This window comes from Dreissena polymorpha, chromosome 13, assembly GCF_020536995.1.
Source record: "Dreissena polymorpha isolate Duluth1 chromosome 13, UMN_Dpol_1.0, whole genome shotgun sequence".
Classification (NCBI taxonomy): Eukaryota; Metazoa; Mollusca; class Bivalvia; order Myida; family Dreissenidae; genus Dreissena; species Dreissena polymorpha.
This window is the reverse complement of record NC_068367.1, coordinates 25,985,736-26,013,405: the sequence shown is the minus strand read 5'-3', so window position 1 is coordinate 26,013,405 and position 27,670 is coordinate 25,985,736. Positions and strand designations below refer to the sequence as shown.

The 27,670-nt window shown below is 35.1% G+C and overlaps 2 protein-coding genes across 27 annotated transcripts in view; one reads left to right on the top strand and one right to left on the bottom strand.

Annotated features, from left to right (window-relative positions):
* Positions 1-2,559: 2,559 nt before the first annotated feature.
* LOC127854948 (transformer-2 protein homolog alpha-like) overlaps positions 2,560-27,670 on the bottom strand; it is a 191,774-nt gene continuing 166,663 nt past the window's right edge. For 4 of the 15 annotated variants that reach the window (XR_008037236.1, XR_008037237.1, XR_008037238.1 and 1 more), the window contains one exon: positions 2,560-3,873. Coding sequence is in view for 9 of the 15 variants with exons in the window: in XM_052390137.1 (XP_052246097.1) it covers positions 4,024-4,043; positions 6,113-6,351; positions 8,926-9,041; positions 10,748-10,951; positions 11,657-11,753; positions 13,139-13,186; positions 13,881-14,038; positions 18,420-18,434 (897 nt within the window). In the remaining 6 variants the exon portion in view is untranslated. Of the gene's footprint in view, positions 5,385-6,112; positions 6,352-8,925; positions 9,042-10,747; positions 10,952-11,656; positions 11,754-13,138; positions 13,187-13,880; positions 14,039-18,419; positions 18,567-27,670 lie in introns of those variants that run through there. The other 11 variants (XR_008037232.1, XM_052390142.1, XM_052390141.1 and 8 more) reach the window with 11 other exon arrangements.
* The window catches only part of LOC127854951 (ras-related protein Ral-A-like), a 226,443-nt gene continuing 220,045 nt past the window's right edge, over positions 21,273-27,670 (top strand). For all 12 annotated transcript variants that reach the window (XR_008037245.1, XR_008037242.1, XR_008037244.1 and 9 more), the window contains exon 1: positions 21,273-21,390. The gene's annotated coding sequence lies outside the window, so the exon portion shown is untranslated. The remainder of the gene's footprint in view (positions 21,391-27,670) is intronic.

Below are 27,670 nucleotides of genomic sequence, written 5' to 3'. Positions count from 1 at the left end.
CATTACCAACCCTGGGGCGCCCCGCCCACCCAAAATTGCCTTTTACTATAATTTCTTCATTTCTACACCGATTCACTTCAAATTGATACTGAACCTCTCTTATGACAATATGGTCAATCTCAGCTATGCATGGCCCCATTACCAACCCTGAGGAGCCCCGCCCACATCCACCCAAAATTGCCTTTTACTATAATTTCTTCATTTCTACACCGATTCACTTCTAATTGATACTGAACTTCTCTTATGACAATACGGTCAATCTCAACTATGCATGGCCCCATTACCAACCCTTGAGCACCCCTCCCACATAGGCCCAACCACCCAAAATTGCCTTTTACTATAATTTCCTTATTTCTACACCAATTCACTTCAAATTGATACTGAACCTCTCTTGTTACAATACAGTCAATCTCAACTATGCATGGCCCAATTACCAACCCTTGGGCGCCCCGCCCACATCCACCCAAAATTGCCTTTTACTATAATTTCTTCATTTCTACACCGATTCACTTCTTATTGATACTGAACTTCTCTTATGACAATACGGTCAATCTCAACTATGCATGGCCCCATTACTAACCCTGGGGCGCCTCTGCGGCGCCATTTCTAGTTTTATTAATTTATTTTTTAGTTACCCGTTGTTTATTATAATGCATACACATTCTAAATTAATTAAAAAAACGTCTTCTTAAAAAAAAGATTGTTAGACCATGTATGTATAGATATTGACAATATCTATGTACATAGTCAAACTATCTTTTTTTTTAAAAACGTTTCGTCAGAAGATTTTTATTCATTTAGTATGTGTATGCATTATAATAAACAATGGGTAACTAAAAAACAAATAAATAAATAAACATTGTCATTGACATCGAGCGCCTTTGGTTGTGATTACACATTTGATAATGGGTATACAGGCTTTATTATTTTCATTGGCTGATGGCTATTGTCTACCTCTTCTGTTGATATTGGTCTGTTTAGCAGCCTGCCTCAATGAAGTTTTTTTACTTGTCATAATTCAGTAAACAAGATCAGAATGTACTTCCAACTTCGTTTGGTTGAGATGTACCAGTTTTACTAAGGGTCTTCTGCACAGAACAAATACTTATTTGTACAATATGCTTCAGTGGACAACATTCAATGTTTTATTAATATTTTTCTCGAACATAAAGGTGGTTCTGCCTTATACTTTTGTGTTCTCCCAACATCCAGCGGACAATATTGCCATCCTCATAATGGTAGGAATAGTTTTTCAGTCTGTTCTTTAGTGGTAAGAATAGTTTTTCAGTCTATATTCTTTAGTGGATAATGGGTACATGTATATTCAGATACATTTTCTTAAGTACTGGTCATTCACCCGATAATTGGAGAAACTGTTTCTAATGCTAGCTTCAGATTACTGTGCACAACAACTGGTCACTAGACGCAAGGCTAAGATTCAAGGTAAAATTAAGGAAATATGTACCTTGACACTTAAACTTAGACAAATTAATATTTCTCAAACATCAATAGATTTTAATATTACCATTAGTAATTAGAATGACAAGACGGAGTTTCGTGAGTAAGAACCTGGTACCTTGGTCAAAGGTCAAGATTAACTTGGGGAAATATGTACCACACACTTAGTCTAGCAAGGATGGATTTCTTGGCAGAAGATATCTACATGATGAATCAGAGTTTGGCAGTGTCTCTAGGTCAAGGTGAAAGTGACAAATCAAAGTCCAATAAGGCATGAGCACTTGAGCTTAGTAAAGATTCTGAATAACTTCACATAAATTACAAGCAAACCTAGTTGTGCACACTACAACCAAGTACCTAGGTATAAGGTCAAGGTCAACATCTAAGGTCAAAAGTAAATTTAGAGAAATCTTTCGAGGCTTTATCCAATATTGACCATAATTTTCTTTTTACCGACAGTTGCATCTTTGTGACAATAGCAATGTATAAAAATGGAAAATATCATATATCTTTCATTTGAATTAGTATTGGTTTTACTCAATTCTGCATTGCAGAATAATGTTCTACTGTCATATTTTACTTAACTGACTGGCTGTTATACCGGTAACATTCTTTAATGCAATATGCTGGTTGACTTCTTTTCTTCTGACTTCTGGCGTGGAACAAGTACTGGTTCATGCCAAATTAATACACAGGATTAGTAATGGCCAAGTAATTCTTTACTGGTTTCATAAATGTATTTCCATTTACAAGCAAAACCTGTTTTTAACTGTGAGCTGAACAAGTACTGGTTCTACCATTATTATACAAATGTACTACCTATATAGTCTTTGTTTTGTTGCAACTCAAGGTAAATATTGTTTGTTTTACAATTCTTTATTTAGCTGAGTTACTGATGATTTGAGAAAAATGTGTTCCTGTATATTTGCAAATGTACCTGTAGTACTTCTCGAGTAAAAAAAATATTTTTTTTTTTGTTAAGTCTGAGCATGGATTGATTTGAATGATTTTTGGATTTTTAAATCATAGCAACGAGGATTAAGTTGCAAAATTATTAATACAACTTCAGATGTGGGAGCACATTAAAACCACAATAATGCATACATTTTGATAACTTTTATTTATACACTCGTACACAGTATGTGCATAAACAGTAACAAAAAAACGACCATTATGGTTAGTAGGGCGGGTAATAACGTTCAGATGATGAAAACCATTGTGGACTCTCTTCGTAATTTAAGTGTTGAACACCTGAAATGGGAACATGCACAAAACACATAGAAACTGTTGATTGACAGACCCATTCTTGGACTGTTTGTTCTTTAGAATAAAATTCAGGGGAGACTACTGTTTTCAATTTCTCATTGGGAAGACAGGTTTTCTACTCCTTTACTGGTCAAGAACATTTCACATTGTTGGCTAAATTTCCCAAATTATAAACTTGTTGTAAACAATGGCTAAATTTCCCAAATTTTCGTCATAAGAAAGGGAAACCTATTATCAATACTTTTTGGAGAATGTAAAAAAAAATTTTTTTTTTAATATCTCAATTAAATTAAAACATTAATAAGAAATATTGTAAAGATTGTTCAACATGGTAGCTACATAGTACTGGTTGCTGAACATGCATTCAAAACAAGTTTGCCAAGAAGTTAAATGTTGGAAGTGATTATCTCTATTCATGTCTTCAACTTGCGATCACACCAACATTTTTACAGGACACACAAAAATGGCATGCTTTTCTTAACATTTACCTCTGATACACTAACCTCTACTTTTATGTTTCTTCTTGCTTGAATTCATTCCACTCAAATTTCCAAATTTTGTTCAAAGCTCTTCATACATTATTCAATTATCTTCAACAGATTTCCCCAAAATTTATTATCCACATAATCCCTACATCATTCAACGGTCTTCAACATATTTTCCCCCCAAAAGCGTTACCTTGCACATATTTCTTTTCTAGTGGACTAGACCTAACCATTTTTTTCCAAATCTTCAGAAAGTCCAAATCGAACTTCCTTCAAGCTTCACATCTTCAAAAATACTTCTACTCTTCAAAAATCTACTTCATTTCTTCCAAACAACTTCATTTTCTTTTTTCCAAAACTTCTACCCCCTTTTTACTTCAAACTTTATTCTGACCTCTTCTTTTCAACCTTGTTAATACAAAGCAAAAATAATTTAATTAAATCATTTAAATACCAAATTATTTTGAACATTTTAAAACATAAAACTTCTGAGACAAAAATTCTTTATAAAATATTTTAAATTTACAGTATTTGATAACGATTATTATATATAATAAAAAAAGCTGTAATGTTGACAGATTTCAATTTTTTTTTAAGAAAAAAAACAACAACACTTTCTAGTTCCATTCCAAACATTAAATTGACCAAAAAAAATCGAAATAACCTATGCTTTCTTCAGAAAAACTTCATTTTCTTCTGACACTCTTCAGACATTTTCAGACTTCTCTATATCAAGTTGAACTCAGACCCCATGATTTTTCAACTTGATTCGTCAATTTTCTAACTTGATTCGTCAATTTTCTAACTTGATTCGTCAATTTTCTATCTTCAAGCCTTGAGTAAAAACATGTCAGAGAATTAATAACAAGAAACAACAGTTGTACAAAAAAAAATCTAAACAATGAAAAGGATTTAACATCAGTAATTTAGTACTAAAACATACATGGAGCAAGAGGCAAATGTTTAAGGTAATTCCCTAATATAACTTTATCATGAAATAATGTCTAGCAATATGAGCGCAATGAAACAAACTATCAATTTTTTATGATATGGTTCTTTTTCCTAATTAATGGTAAATTACAAGAAACATGATATTACACTTTTGTCAAATTATATTGGTTTAGCACATTTATAATGTTATCAATTCATGTTATTTATTTTCAGTGCCCCAGCTAGGGGTTGAAAGGGGAAGGGTGTTCTTTTGTAAAAAGGTCAATTTAGCGCACTAGGTAATATTAACCCTTCTGCGTATTTTCAAAATACATTGTAGCATATGTTATATAAAAATCATTTAAAATACGTATTTAATAATACCATGTTATCATGTAAAACATTTTCTACATACTTAATAAAACTCGTATTACAATGAAAGCTGAAATATATATTTAATCGTAAAAAAAAATGCAGTATACTAATCCGACCAAAACAGGGCATGGCTTGGGTCCAAGGGGGCAGGGTAGGACTTTTAGGAGTCAGGGTGCTGCACCCTTTCATTTAGCCCTAGCTGGAGCGCTGATCAAGATAATAGTATCAGTAATATATTACATTAACATCAGTTCAACGGGATGCAGTTACACACACGAATTGTATCGTAATGTTGAGTATGTCGAGTTTAAACTGTCTCTCAACAAATATTCATATGTAAAATGGCCTAAGTACAATGATCAGGGATTTCAATACATATCGGAAAGAAAAAATCCAACATACTTTGCATTGACTAGAGCATTAAATCTTATGTGCATAGTTCTTATAGAACAAAAACTGTTTTATATTTGTTAAAGCACACACAAATAAGTTGTTTATCACATAAATAGTCTTCTTTTGTCTTTTTTTGTAACATGACTTTCCACAAAATAAAATTGGTGGAGTATTTGACAAACATGTCAACAAAGAATAAACTTGACCTCAGATAATTTTTGGTCTCTTTATTCCATTGTCCCCCAAAAAATTTCAAGAATTCGGGAATTCATCTTTTTCAAAATCTACTGAAATCCCTGACTGATAATGATAGTGAAGATGATCGTAAGACAAAATCATAAGATAGATAAAGCTCAATGATGATGATGATGGCAAACATGACGATGATGACGATGAAACGACACTACGGGATGATGGTTGTTCAATCTTTAACTTGTTCCTCTACCTCCAAGCTAAGCCTTCAGTAATTATACCGGCCTGTGAACAAGAAACCAGTAAAACAACAATAGTCAACCTCAGACAAAAACACGGCAATTGCAAAAGGCTTAAGCAAACTTACTAAATTTTTTACTTTTATGTTTAACTACATTTGTTAATAAACATATTGTCAAAAGAACATTAAAGTTGCCAAAAACAATCATGATTTTAGTAACTGAATATTTGTTTGGCTAAAAGAGACATTAAAGCATGCACCAATCTTAAATTTGAGCATGAATTGAGAGACATTTTCCCAACACCTATGGGGGGGGGGATTCCATTTAATAACAATAACAAGCTAGCATTTGAATTTATGACTATAAATACAATTTTTCTCAATAACTTTGCCATCAAACGTCTACAAAAGCCTACCCTAGACTATTTAAAAGATGATAGGCTTACATTATTATCCCTTACATTACAAAGTTGTCAAAAATCAAGACTATGAACAATGGAAAAACAATAACCTTGACAAGCTTGTTTTAAACCCCAAAAGTTAACACTTTGCATGCTGGGTAATTTGTCGTCTGCTAAAATGTCGTCTGCTTAATTTCTAAAATTAGCATTTTCTTCGATTTTTTTCAAAGAATACTATCAGAATAGAAAACATTTTGGATCATGATGAGACGCCACGTTCTGTGGCGTCTCATCTGGATCCAAACTGTTTGCAAAGGCCTTTAAAATTTGGTTCCCGCACTGAAAGGGTTAAAAGTCTCGACACAACTTACCCCGTGAGTACGACCTAGATCGTGACCTAGAGTAGGAATACCCTCTCTTTCGTCCGTAATATGGGGACGGGCTTCGTCTGCTACGTCCATAGTAGGGGGATGGGCTTCTTCGTCGACTACCACTGTAACCACGGTCACCGCCCCCGCCATAGTAACCTCCCCTGTCCCCACCACCGCCGCCACCACCACCACCGTAATATCGGTCGTCGTAGCGGCCTTCCTCATGCCTCTCCCGTCTGCTTAAAACAGGAAGAACAGAAATTGCTAAGTATTGCGACAATTAAATTGGCTTTCACAACAATCATTAATATGATCTTAAGAACTCTATAGATGTTTTGTGGAAACTATTGTAGCCTCGATCTGTGAAACAGCGGGTTTAATGTGCGTAAAGTGTAATCCCAGATAATAAGGGACAAAACTTTCTGCTTTTATAATACTGTTTGTTTAGGGCAAAAATATAGTTTAGGCGGGAAGTGTGACACTTAACCCACATGCATTAAACCTCCTTTTCACAGAGCACAGCTCATTGTCATGTGAAAAGCCCATCAGACCAGGGATGGTATTCCAGAAACAACTTAAGTCATTTCTTAAATATTTTCACTTAAGTTCAAAATTACAATGTTTTGTATTTCTTTACTAAATAAGGAAACACATGTTTTTTTGGTATTCCTAAAATAATATTGGCACAATGATGTTATTTAAATGTATATCCCTATGCCAATCTATTGCAATATGAAATGAAACACTTAAGAAAATTTCCCATTTGATTGGCGAATGGCAGTGTAAGCCCTGCAATTGCCTGACATTTACGACCCTAACCTGGTGGGTTTTTCCCAGGTAAACCCAAAAGTTGTCTGACATTAACTACACTAACATGGTGGGTACTAGGGCTGTCACGATTCACCAGTTAACCGGTATATCGCGGTGCATGTCGTTAAAAAAATAGCACGGCGTTGCCGCACCGTTTTTTTTTTTAAATCTTATTATTATTTTATGAACACAGAGGTTAAATACATATTTTGATAAAATTATTAGTTTGGAAACTGTAGAAGCGATTAAAAAGCGTTAAATAAATAATCCGTTAATATCCAGGTCAAGCAAGTGCTTCAACTTGTAGATGTTTAACTTTCATGTATACAAGACGTAGCTATTCATGTCCGTATGGTTCCGTACCTTTTTGGAAGTTGGGACCGATTTCCATTGAAAATCAGTTTATAATTATCAGAAACATGTTTATTCCATTACTTCTTTTCTTTCTTTGCTATATAAATCGTTCAAAACATAGCACTTATCATCTTATCTTTAGATGCTGAATAAGTCGAGGAAAAGTCAGAACGCTACAGATATTTAATAATGGGCTCCGCTGACTCGCTTTTTAAACCTGTCATTGAAGCGTTTGATTTACACAGATCATAGTCACAGCTATTGTGAAACAACATGGCGAACATTGTCCAAAAAGACGTGAATAACTAGAACAGTTAGTACAAAATTATGAAAAACAAGAAAGCGAAAAGTGATATTTGGCATCATTTTGGCCTGAAACTTATTCAAAGTCAAATCAATGAGTCGATAATGTTACCGTCTTTAGAAGTAAAGTGGATCTAAACACAAAATTTAACAAAATATTCAAAATTACAAAGACAAACAAGAAACCGTCGGAGATGGGTGATGCTCCCCAAAGTTTTTGTTGTCACAATATTGCACTATATATTCAGAATAAAGGAAACGTCTTGAGGGGCATAACTTTGGACAAAATAATATGATGGATGGTTTAGCAACTAAAAAATTTCAAAGGGCCATAACTCTCTTAATAAATCATCCAACCAGAACCCACAAATAGCATGCGCATCTCCTCAAGGTAGTTAGGCTTTCCATAAAGTTTCATTGAGTTCCAGTCAGTAGTTGGGGGGACAAGAATTGCACTATATGTACAGTTAATGGAAAATTTCAAAGGGCCGTAACTCTGTGAAAAATCTTCCGACCAAAACCGGCTGATAATATGCACATCTCCTCTTGGTAGTGAAGCTTCCCATAAAGTTTAATTGAATTCCGGTCATTTATTGCTGAGAAGTAGCCCGGACAAAAATTGTGCACGGACGAATCGCACGGACAGTCGAAGCGGCGACTATATGCTCCCCCCCCAAAAAAAATGGGGAAGCATAAAAGGGCCATAATTCCTACAAAATGCTTGAAACAGTTGTCTGCTCTTGTTAATTGGTTGGGGTCATGTTGGTAAATAAGTATGCAAAATATAAAAGCAATATGTCAAGGGACATTGAAAATATTTGAGGTGGTACGCAAAACATAGAGTTATCAATAATATGCATATTCTAAGTGGAAAAAGGGCCATAATTCTTACAAAATGCTTGATACAGTTGTCTGCTCTTGTTTATAGGTTGGGGTTATGTTAGTAAAGAAGTATGCAAAATATGAAAGCAATATGTCAAGGGACATAGGAAATATTTGGGGTGGTACGCAAACTTTAACATTTGCACGCTCAAGCTAACGCCGACGCTGGGGTGAGTAGGATAGCTCCACTATATATATTTCATATATAATAGTCGAGCTAAAAACTGCCTGACATTATCTACACTAACCTGGTGGATTTTACCAGGTAAACCCCAAAAAAGCCTGACATTAACTACACTAACCTGGTTGGTTTTCACAGGTAAACCCAAACATAGCATGACATTTACTACACTTACCTGGTGGGTTTTCCCATGTAAACCCAAACATTACCTGACATTTACTACACTAACCTGGTGGGTTTTACCATGTAAACTCAAACATTACCTGACATTTACTAGACTAACCTGGTTGGTTTTCCCAGGTACACCCCAGGAGTGGGTGTGTGTGCTCTCCGTGTGATAGAATAGTCCACACGGATACGACGTCCGTCTATCTCCAGACCTGTGCATCGGTCTTTCGCCTGGTACATAAACATAAATATTAACTCCTTTCATAATACCTGTCCTCACATAGTTATGATTCTTTTTTGCATATAATAATGTCAAACCAGGGATTTCAAGAAAAGGAGTCAAGTACATGAACATTTCTCGGGCATCTGACCAAATGTTAAGGGATCATTTGATAATACTGAAGCACAAATTTGCTGCATATGCTTCTTATTATTCCTATTAGTCAAATACTATGTCAAAATGATGCAAAGGCAGATCAAATTCTATGTCAAAATGATGCAAAGGCAGATCAAATACTATGTCAAAATGATGCAAAGGCAGATCAAATACTATGTCAAAATGATGCAAAGGCAGATCAAATACTATGTCAAAATGATGCAAAGGCAGATCAAATACTATGTTAAAATGATGCAAAGGCAGATCAAACACTATGTCAAAATGATGCAAAGGCAGATCAAATACTATGTCAAAATGATGCAAAGGCTAATAATATGCAGGAGTCAAAAGTGAGAAAACTGAAAATGCTTGCATAATTTTTTTTTTATAGTACATCAATTGAAATCCCTGTCAAACGCACATAATATTGGTTAATTTGCTACAAATAACATTTGCTGCAAATTGTACAATGCAAATGTTTTTAAGTTGTCGCCTTTTTATTATCTATAATTATAACGAACAAGGGAATGCTGTGTATTGGTTTATCAATCTGTTGTTATGTGAATACTTACATCACAAGAAGACACTTTAGATGAAATTGTGTGGCTTTGTTAGATTTTTATTATTATTTAAGTTACTTTAAACACTCCTTAAATTATCCATTTTAGCTTTAAACAGAGGGGGTAATCACGTAACAAACAAGATGGCGACGTCCATGCCAAGGCAAGTGTGTTTTTTTGTTATATACCCTTAATTTAATTGTAACTTTTTTTATTCAGCTCACTTTCAAGCCATATTATGAAGAAAGTTACTGGCTTTTATGTCATAGTAATATTCGCTCTTTATCTCGACTTTACTCGCTGCAAAATTTCTTATCAGGATGAGATATAAAGCGAATTCAAATGAGAATTAAACGCTATTCACCTTTTTATTGATATGGCTGGAAAGTGAGCGTCATTAAAAAAATAAACAAAAGTAATAAAGGGTATGAAACGGCGAAAAATAACTGTCTAGGCATGGATGTCGCCATCTTGACTATCACGTGATTACCCCCTCTGTTTATACATGGTTAAATTTAAAGAAACTTGCAACTAGCAACTACATGTTCTACACATTAACTAAGTCCATACACAAACTTTAAAATTGCACAGCAGACAGGTTGTATAACACCTTGACCATTACATCAGACAAACAGATTGACGGTCAAGAGTATTGCTAAATTTGTGGAACATCATGTTGTACACACTATAAGCATCTGTCAAACATTTGTCAAGACATGTGCAACAAGACGGACACATTTTCCAAGTGTCTGAAATAACATGGTCTCTGTGGCGTACCAGATATGTCGTCTGCCTAGCTACCAAGTGGTAATGGGTTGAATACCAACTGTGGGAGCGTTCTTAAGATCGCCCTTAACAACATCTCCCTAGGAAACGGACTCCAAAGCAGTTACATATGCTATAGGCTCTATACATGCAATTGAGCTAAAACAAATAGGTTTTTTAAATTAAAAGTAAAATAAAACGGTCATAAGTTCAGAACAACTCACAAAGATGCCTACCTCAATAGCATCGTCAATGCTTCGGAAGTAAATGAAGGCAAAGCCTCTTGAACGGCCACTCTGTCGATCATACACCACATTGACCTCTTCCAGCTCCCCGTAGCGGTTGAACACCTCGCGCAGGTCGCGCTCCTGGGTGTACAGACTCAGCCCGAATATGCCCAGGCACTTGGAAGGTTCAGGATCATCCTGTTGAGTACAATTCTGTGACCGTGTGATATCAGGCAGAGCAGTGAGCTTACTAAAAAATTCAGGCCTAAGCCTGCGTTATTTTTTTCTTGACGGGAGTTAGCGGAGACCGAAGAAAAATCTTCTCATTCTGAGCGTTTTAAAAAATCAATAAGTTTTCTGTAGCTAAATATTCTAATTTGAAGCCATTGCCAAATGTGACCGTCTCACAAATTTAGTACCTGTATGTTGAAAGAAAATATTTTTAATGTACAATTGTGAAAACCCTTGATTTCTGAAGCATCTTTACATTTTGAGGATTAAACTTAAAAAAAATGTAGGGAAAATAATGTTAGCCAAATATTTAAACCATCAATAAATCCTCAGCATAACTGGTAGTTTTTGGCTGTGAATTGTCAGTATATCTCTCTTTAGTTCACCAGTCTATCAACCACTAAGCACACTAAAAATGTATTGTATATCAAGGAGTTATTTGTATCGTAAAAAGCCTCACGAGGCTTAATGCATGTGTGTAAAATGTCGTCCCAATCCACATTTTCGCATAGAAGGGACTTTCTTTAAAATGAAAAATAAAACACAATAAAGCCGAAAAAGCGTTGCATCTTAGTAGCCTGTGCGGACTGCACAGGCTTATCTGGGACAACACTTTACGCAGATGCATTAGGCCACATTTTCCCAGGGATAGGTTTAAATACTGAAGGTTCATAAAAATCCCTGTACCCGGTTTCCATCGTGTCTCCGTCTAGAAGACATCGGTGATCGACTCCTGCTTCTTTCTTTCCTCGAGCCATGGCGATCTCGGCTGCGACTACGGGAACTTATGGAAACAGAAATGATAGTTATTCAAATATGACAATAAGTATAACAAAACTTTGTCTTAATATAAACCTTCAAATCACCCAACATGCCAACAAACCAATGGTCCCCAAATCTCATAAGTGTTTGTTTATCATTTTCCATTTTGAGAATGGAGCCGGGGCCCTTTGAATTAAATAACATTTAGCTCAAGCATGTTTTTTTCAGACCATTTTGGGAAAAGGAGTCTGGTCAAATTGGGATTTTTTTAGTTGATAAAATGGCAAATTTTTCCCGACAAAATGGACTAAATTGGGGGGGGGGGGGGGGGGTTTCAACAAATATTGACAAATCAGGCCTTTCCTAGCCATTTTAAGAAAAAAATCATATAAATTATAATCATATATTTCGTTGGATGTTTATGAAATAAAATTGAGATATGACAATAATTAAACACTTTTTTGGGGGGTTTGGTTTGGTCACCATGCTCAATGCTTGAAATGCACGAAGTGACCTCGAGACCTAGTTATTGACCCGACATGACCCATATTTGAACTTGACCTAGATATCATTTAGACGTAACAGTTGACAAAATTCAGTGAAGATCAGATGAAAACTACTTCAATAAGAGAGCGGACACCATGTTAAATGCTTGAAATGCACCAAGTGACCTCGAGACCTAGTTATTGAACCGGCATGACCCATATTTGAACTTGACCTAGATATCATTTAGACGTAATATCTGGTTAAATTCGGTGAAGATCAGATGAAAACTACTTCAATTAGAGAGCGGACACCATGCTTAATGCTTGAAATGCACTAAGTGACATCAGGACCTCGTTTTTGACCCGGCATGACCCATATTTGAACTTGACCTACATATCATCTATACACAACTTCTGACCAAATTTGGTGAAGATCGGGTGAAAACTACTTCAATTAGAGAGCGGACACCATGCTTAATCCTTGAAATGCACTAAGTGACCCTGTGACCTAGTTTTTGACCCAGCATGACCCATATGCGAACTTGACCTAGATATTGTCCAGACACAACTTCTGACCAAATTTGGTGAAGATCGGATGAATACTATTTGAATTAGAGAGCGGACACTGCTGTGGATGCCGCCCGCCCGCTGCCCGCCTGCCAAGGATGAAACTATAATATGTCCCGTTTTTAAAAACGGGCGTATAAAAAATAAATCCTACATGTAGTCCATGCATTTAAATATTGGCAAAATTATTTTTTTTAAATGTTTGAACAGAAATTTAACAAATACATTTATGAAAACATGATTCGAAGTCAAATGAAATACCAGTAGATAAACTAATAAAGAAAAGTTTAAACTGACAATTTTTTTAAAGCTAAAAACTTAAACACAGCTAAAAATATAAGTTCAGCTATCTTACTGTCGAGATCTTCTAGGACTTTTTGATGGATGTGAACGTGACCTGGATCTGGAGAAAAAAAAAACAGTAAATCACACACAGACTCTATGTAATGTGTAACTTTGAAAATGTTTAAGAAACAATGAGTGAAACAAATGTTGGCTATGTCAGACACAAGGAGTGATAGGACATTTTTTAAGTTATAATAATGCATATATACAAGACATCAAAATTGGTCACACAAATAAGCAAATAAAGTGTGAATATGTAAATGCATGTTGCATGCAAAATAGATCTTTTTAGTTAATGGTTACTTATAATTTGGTGCTCCCAAACTGTAAGTTTCCAGCTATTTCAGTAGATTTTGAAAACCAGGAGTCAAAATGACCCAAAGTCTCCAAATAATGAGGGGTCAAAATAAAAAAGATAATGGTCAAAATACTGAAGTAACTTGAAATGTTCCTAAATGCATGTCTAAGGTTTTGTAATAGCTTATTTATCATAATAATGAATAAAACAAGTTCACAAAAGCTTTATTATTTCCATAAATGATCATTTCTGGTCATTTTTTCAAGTTGGATTGTGGAAAACAAATGATTCAAAATGATGCAAGGCTAGTTTTTTGCAGGTGTCAAAAATGAGAAAATTGCATCAAAATGCAAAATTCTGCTTCAATTGAAATCACTGCAGTGTAACCCCTTAAAAAGCGGATTAAATTATAGCATATGTTTCAAACACTATGGTTAATAATAAAAACACAAACCTTGAGTATGACCTTTTCCTCTTGTGTGAATGTGAGTGTCTGTGAGATCTGGAACGTGACCTTGACCGTGATGCTGACCTACTTTTTGACCTGGGCGGTGCTGACCCCTCTGACCTCAGAGGTGAGCCTTCATTGGGTGCTGGAGACTGCTCAACATCCTGAAGTTGTAGCAATATATCTTTATTGACTGTAAATGTGGTCATTTGATCAATAAGATTGGTTGATTAATGGAAGCCACAAAAGTGAAGAAAAAGTCACAAACTTGAATTATTATATTAAAAAAGATCAAATAAATATTTAAGAAACGAGTAAAATATTTGCAATTTTAAGAACAGCATTTCTTTCTTTTAACAAGGGCTGTTTGTAAAACATGCGTGCCCCCCATATGGGCTGTCAGTAGTATTGCAGGGCTCGGCCGTGAGGGCGACGTGGGCGACATCTTCGCCCGGGACATAATAATGTCGCCCTTAAATTACATGAAGGAGAAGTTGACTTCGCCTTCTTTTTATACAACATCGACGTTTTTTTCTCTAAACTTTTTCATCTAAAAAATCTCTATTTTCACATGTCATAAAGTCACCGATTACGCTTGTTATGTTATCAGTTTATTATCACAGCAAAAGATCGACTGCTGTGAAAGCTTATCCAGGCAACTAGCATACATGGGCATTCACTCCAAACAATAACGGTTTAGATCAAAAGATCATAGCGAGTGTTATTTCGCCGACAGTTTGGATAGTTCTCTGCTCTGCAAGCCCAATTAGTACACGCCTTGAAGGCGGAGTTAAGCGGTACATTAACATGGATAGTTACCAATGAGAACGCGCGCATTGTATATACATATGCAATAGTTTACCTGAGCGATGAAATGACGTCGTTTTAGACATGTATTTACGCTCAAAAAAGTTTACACACGCAATACATCCCCAACAGTAAATATGAATACGATTTATGCTAGTATGTTCTACTGTTTACTTGTTTCGTGTTTCAAAACTCTTAAACACTAATTATCCAGTCGATGTGCAATTTATTTTGTCAGACATTAATTCATAACCATATAAACGAAAACTAACAACCCACCCGTGCAAACTGTAGACTAGTGCTTATTTCCATAGTTTTATCTACCGTATCCATACTTAAACGACTTTATTTTATATCCCGCAACCTCTTTGCGCGTGCTGTAAGTTGTCTAATGATTACGTGACCATTCGATAATTACATGTTTTTGGCAGACGGCACGGTTAAAAAAGTCGGAAAAATTATTGAAGAAAAACGAAATTGATCGAAGGGTCTATTAATTACGTAGATCCACTACTGTAAATGTCCAGCGAGTTTTGTCAGTTTGTTAATCCACCGATAATTACGAGTAACACCCATCTTATATAAACTGGAATCACAGTTCATTTTTATACTAACAAGTCCTAATACTACACAATAGACTTTGAGAAAACACATTTCCTCGATTAGATATAAATTATCCGAGTAGAATAAAATTGCTACGTCATGACTCATGACCTTCGACATTGCACATGGCAGATGTATTGTAACATTAAACCCGCGTTCAATTCAAAGCTGGCGATTCAAATTACAAGTAATGGTGATTCAATAATGGAGAAAGCATTAACTGGTTTTAACAAACATGTACGTGTAATAAGGTTTGTTAAACCAGATAACAACAAGGAAAATTTGGATTATTAAATGATACAGGTAAGGCATTCTCAAGTGTACATATTTCGGATATGTATACAATTCGGATTAACAGTAATAAATATACTATATGTCCCATGCATTAAGATTGTGTTTTGTTAAGACTCGTTTTTACCACAATTTGGTGATTTCATGACGCGAAGAATTCCCAATGGCATTGGTACCGGACCTGTTCCCAATTGGGTGAAAAAATCACTGACTAATTATCATGTATCGATACATTAATATGATGTAAATAGGGTTTGGATTGTCATTGCATTATTAAAGTACTGTTTATTTTTATGATGCACATGGAAATCACAAGTTTTATTTGTATGAATTGATTTATGTGACTTAATATGTAAGGATTTATTGAATTTGAAAATAGTATTTGTTTGTCATTGATGATGATACTAAGGCTTGGTGTAATGAAGGGTATAAAACAAGCGAAGATGTTATTACACGCCGAACAGAAATCACTTTTCCTTCTAGTGGGCTCACTTCTCCCTAATTTCAGCTCAGGGAGAAGTCACTTCTCCCTCAAGTTTGAACCTAGGCTGAGCCCTGTATTGGCAGCCATTGTGTGAATACGCTGTTTGGCACTGTGACCTTCACCTTTGACCTAGTGACCTGAAAATCAATAGGGGTCATCTGCGAGTCATGATCAATATACCTGTGAAGTTTCATGATCCTAGGCGTAAGCTTTCTTGAGTCATCATCAGGAAACCATTTTAATGTGTCAAGTCACCATGACCTTGACCGTTGACCTAGTGACCTGAAAGTCAATAGGGGCCATCTGCGAGTCATGATCAATGTACCTATGAAGTTTCATGATCCTAGGCGTAAGCGTTCTTGAGTTATCATCCGGAAACCATTTTTCTAAGTTGAGTCACCGTGACCTTGACCTTTGACCTAGTGACCTGAAAATCAATAGGGTACATAGATCTGCGAGTCATGATCAATGTACCTATGAAGTTTCATGATCCTACAGTGTTTTTTTTATATCAATTTCGGGGCCAATATTCAGCCCCATTCCCCTCAAAAAAGAGTATATATTTTTCCCAGATTTTGTAGAAAAAATCCCCTTCAGAATAAAAAAATAAAAATATTTAGAAAGAACTCTCTTATGATAAATATTCATTTCATAACAACTGACAAAGTATATAACAAATTAATAATATTATATGATTTTGAATTATTATAAAGAGTTACAATAAATAAGTATTTCCCAAATCAGTGTACTTTTCATATGAATTTTATGCTTTTCCCATAATTGCCAGGAAAAGGCCTGATGTATCTGTATATATTGTGTCAATATTTGATGATAAAAACATTTTAATTTGGTCCATTTTATTGATAAACAAAATGCGAACAATTGCCATTTTATCGATTAGAAAGTCCCAATTAGACTCAAAATGGCTAGGAAAACTGAGACTGTGCATGAAGCCTTAACTGTCTGAAACTAATGTTGAAAAAATCATTGGTATATATTTTAGAAAAAGGACAGAGAAATTCAGCTGTGAATATTACATTCATACATACATGTGTATTCATATAATAAATTTCAGAAAATATAAAAGAGTGAATTTTTAATTTTCCCCTTTTCCTAAAAAACGACGCGTTTTTCCCCTTTGGACGGGCCCCGCCACGATTCTCCTATTTGTGAAAAAAAACACTGTCCTAGGCATAAGCGTTCTTGAGTTATCATCCGGAAACCATTTTTACTATTTCCGGTTACCGTGACCTTGACATTTGACCTAGTGACCTGAAAATCAATAGGGGTCATCTGCGAGTCATGATTAATGTACCTATGAAGTTTTATTTTCCTAGCCCTAAGACCATTACCAACCCTGGGTCAAACATGCGGCGTGGGGATACGCGTCGGCCTCTGCCGCGCCATTTCTAGTTATTTTTTATTTTATGTTAAACTTTTATTTGTTTATATCCCTATTCAAATAGTTTCTGTCCAGATTTGACACTTAAAAAACTATACATTGATCTTAAAGTAATATGCGCATTTAACTCAATACCGTTTTTTCAATGTCAACAAAAATAAGTGTTGAGAAAGTTTATTGATGTAAGGAAGACTGGTCTTTACGATGGAATTCTTTCACTGGAAAAATCTATCACTAGTCGCGGTTATGTAATCCAGAGTTGGGCCCCTTTGAAAAGTTGTGTTTACTTTCTTTTTCCCTGGCGAAAATAAATGGCTGAAAATGACAGGCTTGACGATTTCAAAAGATATTTCCAGCGAAAATAAAAGGCACTGGCGATTGGGAATGGCACCTAGAATTGTTCGGAACGGTAGATATGGAGATTGGGAAAGGTCCGGTGCTAAAATTGGGAAGCCTCCGGTAGGCTTTGGGTAAGGTATTGTTCCCCAGTACTAGTTAGAGGAAAAAAACGCTAGGGCCGTTGCATTACGAAACAAGTCTGAAGAAAATCATGTTTGCTCTCTTTTTGTGTTTATAAAGTTATCCAGTACATAAGCATCAGTTAGGTTTATCCTAGTATGGTGGAGTACTGTTATCACGAAGAAGAAGAAACGGGAGAATCTGACGACACTTGGCCTGCAGCACTAATTTTAAATTGTACAGCAATCGTATTAGCGAAAGGTTTTATGTAAGTAACACAAAGTTAATGCTTTAATTTATGACCAAGAAAAAATCCAATCATAACTAAAATCGATCGTAAATAACATAAAAGTGGATCGTCATACAAAATGGAGGCAAAACATGGATCGCGAAAACTTATGTCAAAGTCAGATGGACAAAAACGTTACAGTTTATGATGACATTAACCAGACAAGAAGTGTGACCATAATTACTATTATAGAAAAACATATTCATATACCCCGTTTTCGCTCATTTTTAATGTGACGATGTGATTGTTTCTTTCAACTTTTGCTTCGAGTTCTGAGTTCGCGTGCTCCTGATACGACTAATTACCGTCTAATACCGACGCACATCCCCTCCTTCAAATATATTGATAGGAGGGAACCGTCAACAGGAGAGGAACCCTATAATAAAACAGGGTCCTTAATTGGCAAGGAACCAATTGTCAACAATAAGGCAGACATCAAATGTAGTAGACAAGAAACATACAAAGCAAAACCGATGCCACCGACTTGGAACGATCAATGGAAATTAGTTTCAAACTTCACTCAGAATAATTAAAAACATATTTCAGTAAATGTAAGTGTAAATAAATATTAACCGCATAACAAAACGATTTTAATAACACATCGATATAATTTACATTAAAATGAGATACATTGACAAATGATAATACATTTCAATTTAATGACAATTTATTTAGACTGGTCTGAATAGAGCAACATAACTTTTTTGTTCTCCACTGCTCTTTTTGTGGGTTTGAAGCATAGTTTTTATTTGCGCTATTAATGAAATATTTTTATGGACTGAAGAAGCTAAACTGAATAGTAATGTAAAGCTATAACATTTCATTTTAGAAAACAAAAGATTTCATGGGGTTGAGTCATCAGCGATCATTCATGCAGAACTTGAAACACGTTTTGTTAGCAAAACAACACAGGTTAAGTTTGAGGATATTCCATCGAATAATTAAATTACCTAGGTCTAATTTATTTCCTGAATAAAAAAGTTGACAATACAAGTGACTTGGTATGTATTAATATTCTGAAAAGAATTTAATGTAACATTATCTTTACACCATGTTACATCGATTTTTATTACAGACCTATTTTTTCATGGATAAGAAATAGAAACATTGACATCGTCAAGTTATACTCCTAAGTACCGGGTACTCACAAAAAGTAATGTGTTGTTTTTATATTGTTGTTGTTGTTGTTGTTGTTGTTTTACTCTTGAATATTTTAATATTGATCATGAATGCTAACTGAATTCATGTATGTCATAAGGACAATTTCGTGTATACATCAAATTGCAATACTTATATACAATACTTAACAAGATTTATTACGAAACTATTAACTGGGGCTCGCATTCACGCAGCTTGTGGAAAACATATTGTTTTCCTTAAAACTTTTAAACTATGCATCATATAAATTTGATATTGTCTTTTTGGTGGTCAAATGTAGTTGCAGGAGCAACACGTGTTTCTCATTTAACTCCTATTACAATTCATAAATTGAAGTTTATTATTACCGGTACATGTTAAATGAAATGTTTTCGGGGTTTAAATACATGTATAAAATGTTATTCTTTTGCTAACCTTGCTGAAATATTGTTCGAAAATAGCTTATAAAATGAAAATATTTTGAATTTATATTCATAATGTGAACATTCATCTAAATGTTTACTTAAAGGCATCTGTCTTGTTGAGGGTTCTCGCATTTGTTGTTCGTGGACAGATCGCCTATGTGATTATATTATTGAAGAGAATTCTTTTGATTTTAAGGGCACAGAGTTCAAAATAAAAACTAATATGTCATGTTATATACAAAATGTGATTTATGTATTAGTATGCAATGAATGCAAAAAAATAATATTATATAGGCCAAACTGTCGATAAACTTAGAAATAGGCGATCTAGCTGTTCATGAACAATATGTATTTTTATTCCACATTTGATGAGAAAGTCACACGTTACTTACAGTACTTAATAGTTTCCTCGATTAAATTTTATAAAAACAATACTGATACTGATATATCGATACTGATAACACAAACTTCATAAGCATTCATCGGGGCACACCAACCACATTATTGACGGTACTAACATAAATGTCATTTACATAAAATATAGCCAAATGTATATAAACTACTAAACTTTTCGTTGAAAGATCTTTACTCGATACAACTGTTATGAGTATTTTTCATATGCTGTCGTCACATCCAAGAACACAGATACATTTAAAAGACGCATGGAAAAACATTGGATCAACCACCCGATGACGTATGATTATAAATGTGACTATAATGTAATAACCGGAAGCAAAACACCGAGACTATTAAATAGTGAGGACGAAGAAGAGGCCACTACAGAGGTTGCAAAGAACAAGTGTCTGGTGATGGTTGAACTCACAGTTCCTTGGGAGTCGCGCTGTGATGAGGCGATGGATAGGAAAACGGCAACATATGCTGATCTGCAGAGGGAATACAAGGAGAAGGGGTGGCACACGTGGCTATTCCCAGTGGATGTAGGCGTCCGAGCCTTTCCGTCAAAGTCTCTCTGGAGACTTTTCACTGCACTTGGCCTGACAGGAAGAGACAGAAAGCGAGCGGTCAACAGACTTAGGGATGCAGCGGAGAGAGCATCGAGATGGCTTTGGCTAAGGAGAGAAGAGAGGAGCTTGCAGCTGTCTACTGACACGTAGGGGATTGATCAACCCCTGCGGACCCACCACCAGGAGAATGTATCGAGATTAATGGGTCGAAACATTCAGTGATCGGTGGCTCTCGACTGAGGATGTCAGTAGTCCAGCAGTTTAACGACTGTTTACATCTCAAAGACCTGCGGTGGTAAACCACCTAAGGTAACCTAAGGTAAGGTAAATTGTGGTTGAATGGAATTTTAAATAACTTTTGCATACGAAGAGTGAACTTTAAAAAGTAGAGTGACCATTTGAAATTTAAGGTTATTCATTAGTGTACGTGAGAGTGCTGCGTTTGATCTAACAAGATTAATTGTACAGTATTTTAAGATACAAATATAATTGATCAACCATAAATCTATTATCTCTTGCCGAAATAACGAAGACGGTATTTACCTCGTTCCGCCCCAAGAAAGTCCCACAATTCATACTACTTCCTGTTTCAAACTCTACGTGAAGTTTAATTTCACAAATATATTTTTGTTAGTTTTTGGCAGTTTATTAGAGGTAAGTCTGACAACATTTATATATGTAAGACGCTTTAAAAAGCAGCTTATTTCTTAATTTGTTAACTACGGTTCATGGAATGACATTTGAAAGATTGGCTTTTGTTTCGAATTAAAAACAAAACTCAGTTCAGTTTTATTGAATGAGTCAGAATATTGTGCAATACATATAGCTATTGGAGACACGAATTATCTTTCCCAATTTACCAAAATCTTAAAAAAAAAAAGAATTATTGTAATATGTTTTTGGTTGAATTAGAATTGTATTTAATATTACAGTGGCACGACATCATTTTAGACTAGTTTAGCACTTGGTTCTTCTTGAAGGCTTTGAGCTTTTAAGAGTACCTACGTAAAGCTCAGAGTTCTTCCTTATAAAACCAAGTTCCTTGTCAAAATAATTAAGTGTCAAGTTTGTCTATAACATTGTTTTCAATCAACATTGTAACAAACGCAATACCTTTTCACATCGACATCAATTGGTGTGTTTTTTGTGGATAAATGCTCAAAACAAAAAGTTGATATTTAAACCTTTATCAAACCAAAAATCAAAGTTTTAAATTGACCATTCAATCTATCTTACTGAGGTTTCAGAGATACCATTTCCAACAAGAATTTGATTGACAGCTGGAAAAATCAATATTGGTCTCTCGCTGAGCAATTCATGAAATCCAGTAGGCAGAGTCAATGCAGTCATTACCCGATTTACAGTTAAGATTTGTTCATGCTGTGTATTAGAAAACAGCGTACATGTGTATTATCGGACTTCCTAGGGACTGCCGTTTTGAGCATTGTTTGCGCCTGGACGTCCACTAATAGAAGCGCTGTTACCAGAGCTCCAGATAAGGGCTGTAAATACGCCTTTTTCATGAAGATTTACGCATTTATTTTTATAAACTGGACGTACAATTACAGGGTTTTTTTTCTACTGTTTGGGAAGATAGCCCATGGCTTTGGAATTGGGAATTTTATCGGCAATTTCATGAAATTGGGAAAATAAATTCATTAGCCTTTTTATTCCAAACGAAAAGTCCACTGATTAGGGAAATACCTAATTTGATATAACTCTTTATAATCATTTAAATGAAAAGAACAAAACCATTTACTACTTTGTTATATTTAATTGCATTAAAATTGTGATAAAATACACATTAGACACTTCTTTCTAAAAAAAAATAAAAAAAAAGGAAATTAGGAATTTTTTGCCACATTTTGGGAAAAAAGTATACTTTTTGGGATTGGGAACATAGCCGAATTTCGGCTATAAAATCGGGCCAAAAAAACCCCTGAATTACGACATTAATATCCATGTTACGCATTTACAAAACAAATCTGGCCGTACCGATACGTCTGCGTCAGCGCGGCGTGATTTGTTGGTCTCTAACCTAACTTTGTAGACTGGGTTCATATATTATTGTCTATTCTGTCGCGTGATTTCCTGTTACTTGTAAATCCGTCAAAAACGATATGTCTGCGCGCAATTGAATGCCGGCTTAACCGAAAACGGCTCAAAACAACACTTTGTTGTCATATAATGACTACATACGGTATCTTCTAACCATCCTGACATTAAAACTTTAAACCCAGAAAAAGACTTTGTCGCCCCGATATTAAAAGATTTGATTGCATCGGTGGCGTAAAACGTTAGAAAACACGATGGGAAACGGATGAGACAGTGAAATAAGTGTTCATTTACTTAGCTTACTAGTTGGCTTGTGTTTTCTTGTCAAGAAAAATGAAGAAAAAGTATTAGTCATGAGTTTTAATGTGTAGTTGTATTAGCATCATAATTCAGAATGGAAAACCTAATACAGTAACTGTTTAAGAAGCTACATATATTTATTATAATTGCTGCAAATGTGTCTGTAAAGTCAGTCATACACCTTTCAATATCCAAGAACAAGGGTAGTACAGTACTACCTGTATTTTCGGATATGGTAGTACAGCTACTAATTGATTTTAAGCATTACTCCTTTTCTTTCTGTCAGTGGCAGTACCGTTACTAATTTCACAAATCCTTATCTGGAGCTCTGTGTTACTGATTATTGTTATTTTTTTAGTAACTGCAACTAGCAAATTCTTAAGATCAAAGTGATGTGGATTTCTTCAAATATTTTCAGAGCTGATTTACAATCCTCTGTCAATTACATGTATCTTTTTTTCCAACTTAAGGCCAAGTGTCGTATTGGAATATTGACATTTGCCAATGAGAGCCTATGCTTTGCATGAGTTACAGCACTCTTAGGCTTACAATACCTCTTGGAAATTGTGCATTTCATGCATAATATGGTCGCAACATTTATTCCACTTGTAAAGCGTTTTTACAAATTACTGTTGAATTCATACACGTAGTACACAAATAAATGGTTTGTAAATTCTGAAATGAGCCATAATTAGATTTGTAATCCGAACAAGCTATCAAATTTTATGTATTCCTTGTTGTTCCTTTGCTTCCATAAAATGTGCACACCAATTATGCAGACAATCACAGGGGTTTTTGTCTGATTTTGGTGAAAGGGCCTGGTTTTTTTGAGGGGGAAAAATCGCGTGAAATGCCGGATTTTGGGAAAAAAAAATCACGCGAAATGCCAGATTTTCGGGAAAATAAGGACAATCTTTAATAATCAGTTGAACATATTTTTCTGTTTTAAAATAAATTCAAGGCAACAGATACCCAAAAAAATTGGGGGGGGGGGAGCATATAGTCGCTGCTTCGTCTGTCTATGCGTGTGTCCATCTGTCTGTGCACAATTTTTGTCCGGGCTATTTCTCAGCAACTAGTGACCGGAATTCAATGATACTTTATGGGAAGCTTCACTACCAAGAGGAGATGTGCATATTATCAGCCAGATATTGTTGGATGATTTTTTCAGAGTTATGGCCCATTGAAATTTTCCATTAACTGTACATATAGTGCAATTCTTGTCCAGGCTATTTCTCAGCAACTAATGACCCGAATTCAATGAAACTGTATGGGAAGCTTTACTACCAAGAGGAGATGTGCATATTATCAGCCAGTTCTGGTCGGATGATATTTCACAGAGTTATGGCCCTTTCAAATTTTCCATTATTTGTACATACATGTATAGTGCAATTCTTGTCTGGGCTATTTCTCAGCAACTAATGACTGGAATTCAATGAAACTGTATGGGAAGCTTCACTACCAAGAGGAGATGTGCATATTATCAGCCGGTTCTCGTCGGATGATTTTTTTACAGCAGGGCTTTTTTTCCTTCTTTGTGGTTGGCCGTTGACGGACATTTCACAATTTTGACACGGCCAATTCACAAACCTGACATGGCCGTGAATATTTACAAAAACGGCCGTTTTAAATCGTGAAAAACGGACTTTTTGTGCTCAAAACTGTCAAAAACGGCCATTTCGGAACAGAAATATAGGTTTCATAACCTTATTTTTAATTCCGAATTCGCGAGTAATTGTCGACTCGCGTTACTGATGTTTGCTTGTTTTAATCGATTTTAAAGTGTTGTGTAAACGGTAAAACCGGCGTTAATAGTAAAAGCTCTGCCTAGCAACGCCACTATTAAAGAAAATGGCGACGCGGAACGCTCGTTACTACACGAAGAAAATAAAAAAAACGCAAAATATCCCGATTTATTGAAATTAGGATAACAGTGAAGAAACAAAAGCTTTCTACAGAAGGGTAAGTCTTGAAACATGCACATTATAAGGAAAGTTATTTGATAAAAGTGAAAGCATCTGCCGCGGCTTATGTATTGATGGAAGTTAGTCAAAACGGTCCCTAGTCAAAACGTCCCCTAGTATTGATGACCGAGACTACTTATTCGTATCTGTTTACGATTGTAAATCTTGGTAATAATGTGGTCCCTTCATATATATTTTTTTTAATTTAAATGCATATTCATGAGGCATATTCATGATTCAAAATTTGTATGTAGTCTATTTATGCTTTGTGAAAAAATGTGAAAAATAAAATATCTCGTTTACATTTCTTACAAAAGTACTGTTGTTCAATGAATACCTAATGTTTCAGATCAAATCACAACCTCCCAGGGAGATCCTCCTGCAATGGAGAGGGTCAGGCTCACAGAACATGAAAATAATCATATAGAAGGAATTTTCCTCTTCAGATATTGAGAGAATTATTGACATTTTTAAGAGTAAAAAGAACAGAGTTCTAAAGCTGTAAAGTCCAGAATATGTCTGAGTTATGTGCCCTTGAAATGTTCTTTGTTTATAAATGTTATTTCTGTGGTAAAGTGTTGGGACCAGGTATTTTAGTTGCATTTGGTACATGAATGCTTTGCAAATCGGATATATGTATATGTGTTGTTATTGTATCAAATACAGTATTCATAGAAGGAAAATATGCCTTTATTGCATTATTTAAGGAAATTTTGAATTTCACAATTTTAAGAAGTTCGCGACTCGTTTTTTCACAATTTTAAGAAGTTCGCGACTCAATTTTTCACAATTTTGAAAAGTTCGCGACTCAATTTTTCGCAATTTTGACAAGTTCGCGACTCAATTTTTCACAAAGTGAGGGGCCAGGGCCGCTTCACAAAGTCAGGAAAAAAAGCCCTGTACAGAGTTATGGCCCTTTGAAATTTTCCATTGTACATATTCTTGTCAGAGCTATTTCTCAGCAACTTTTTACAGGAATTCAATGAAACTTAATGGGAAGCTTCACTACCAACATGAGATGTGCATATTATCAGCCAATTATGGTCGGATGATTTTTCACAGTGTTATGGCCGTTTGAAATTTTCTGTAAACTGTGCATTTAGTGCAATTCATGTCTGGGCTATCCCCTGCCAAATGTTGTTCTGCACTTCACGAATTATTGGTGAAATATTCATGAACCAATTTCATGAATAATTCACGAATAGTCAGTGAACAGGAAATGAGCCATGTCAGTGAAATGTTCTTGAAATTTTAGTTCATGAACTGTTCATGAACACTAATGGTATGAAGTGTTCATGAAATATTCTTGAAACTTAATGGCATGAAGTGTTCATAAACTATTATTGAACCCTTATGGCATGAAGTGTTCATGAACTGTTCTTGAACCCTAATGGCATTAAGTGTTCATGAACAATTTGTGAACCCTAATGTCATGAAGTGTTCTTGAACTATTCATGAACAACAAAAAAAATGAAAAATTCTTCAGGGTATGCTGTTCATGAACATTTCATGAACATTTTTATTTTATTTTTCAATGGGGCCTAAATTAAAATTGAGTTTGTTTACCCTTTACCGACCGACCCACTTTTTACCCCCCGACCCAAAAAAATTTATTGCGATTTCTGAAAACGTATTTTTTTATTTTTGTTTTTTTCGCCGATCATAAAAGAGCAGACTGCAATATTTATTCATGCGCGTATTTATATCCCTGTCCATTATTATCGCCCCTGATCGATCTAGGTCGCTCCGATGGTTGGAATTTCATATGCCCCAGAATGGACAGTAATGCAAGCGTCTATAACCAGAATGGCGATCGGCGGTGTTCGTGAAAATGGCCGAACGACATCATACTTAACTATTGGTTCGCGAAAGTAGTCAAACATATACGAGTTAATGTTGGTTGTACACATGTTGTTAACGTGATCCAAGATGGCGGACAATGGAAAGAAATAACAATGCTCAGCGAGGACAAATGACTATCGAATTTACGATGGACATCATATAATTAGTATGGATTAATGAAAAGAGCGTGTCATTCTACGATGGAGCATACGTTTTAGATACAAATAAAACTCTTTTTTTTTATGAAATGTATGAACTGAATGTCACAGAACAAGTGTTTGAAAATTGGAATGCAGTCTACTCGCAAAGAAAAATACATCTAACAGTTACAGGATTATTGTTCGAAAATGCAAAATAAAAGACAAACATGATTTGATTTATATGCAAGTGGATCTGTGTTTAATCAGATTCATGTGCATATTCTGCTTTATTATGTTTGCCACACTAAACAGTTTACTGTATTGGCATATTAGTGAAATGGATATGTAAAGGTAAACTTATTTAATATATTAATGTCTCTTAGCTAAATACATCGACAACACTCAAGTATATATGTTTAAAGCGTTAATATATCCACTAACTGAAACTAACACCCTTAATTTATTTCCCCAAATCAAGTTTTCATGCTTATGTTAGTTGCAATAATACAACTCCCAGCTATTGACCCTCTGAGCTGTACGTATGTACTCATAAAAGCTCAGAGCATTCAAGAAGAAATAATGCTTATGTTCAGTTTGCCCTTTTATGAATTTACTTTGCCATGCCGAGACTAT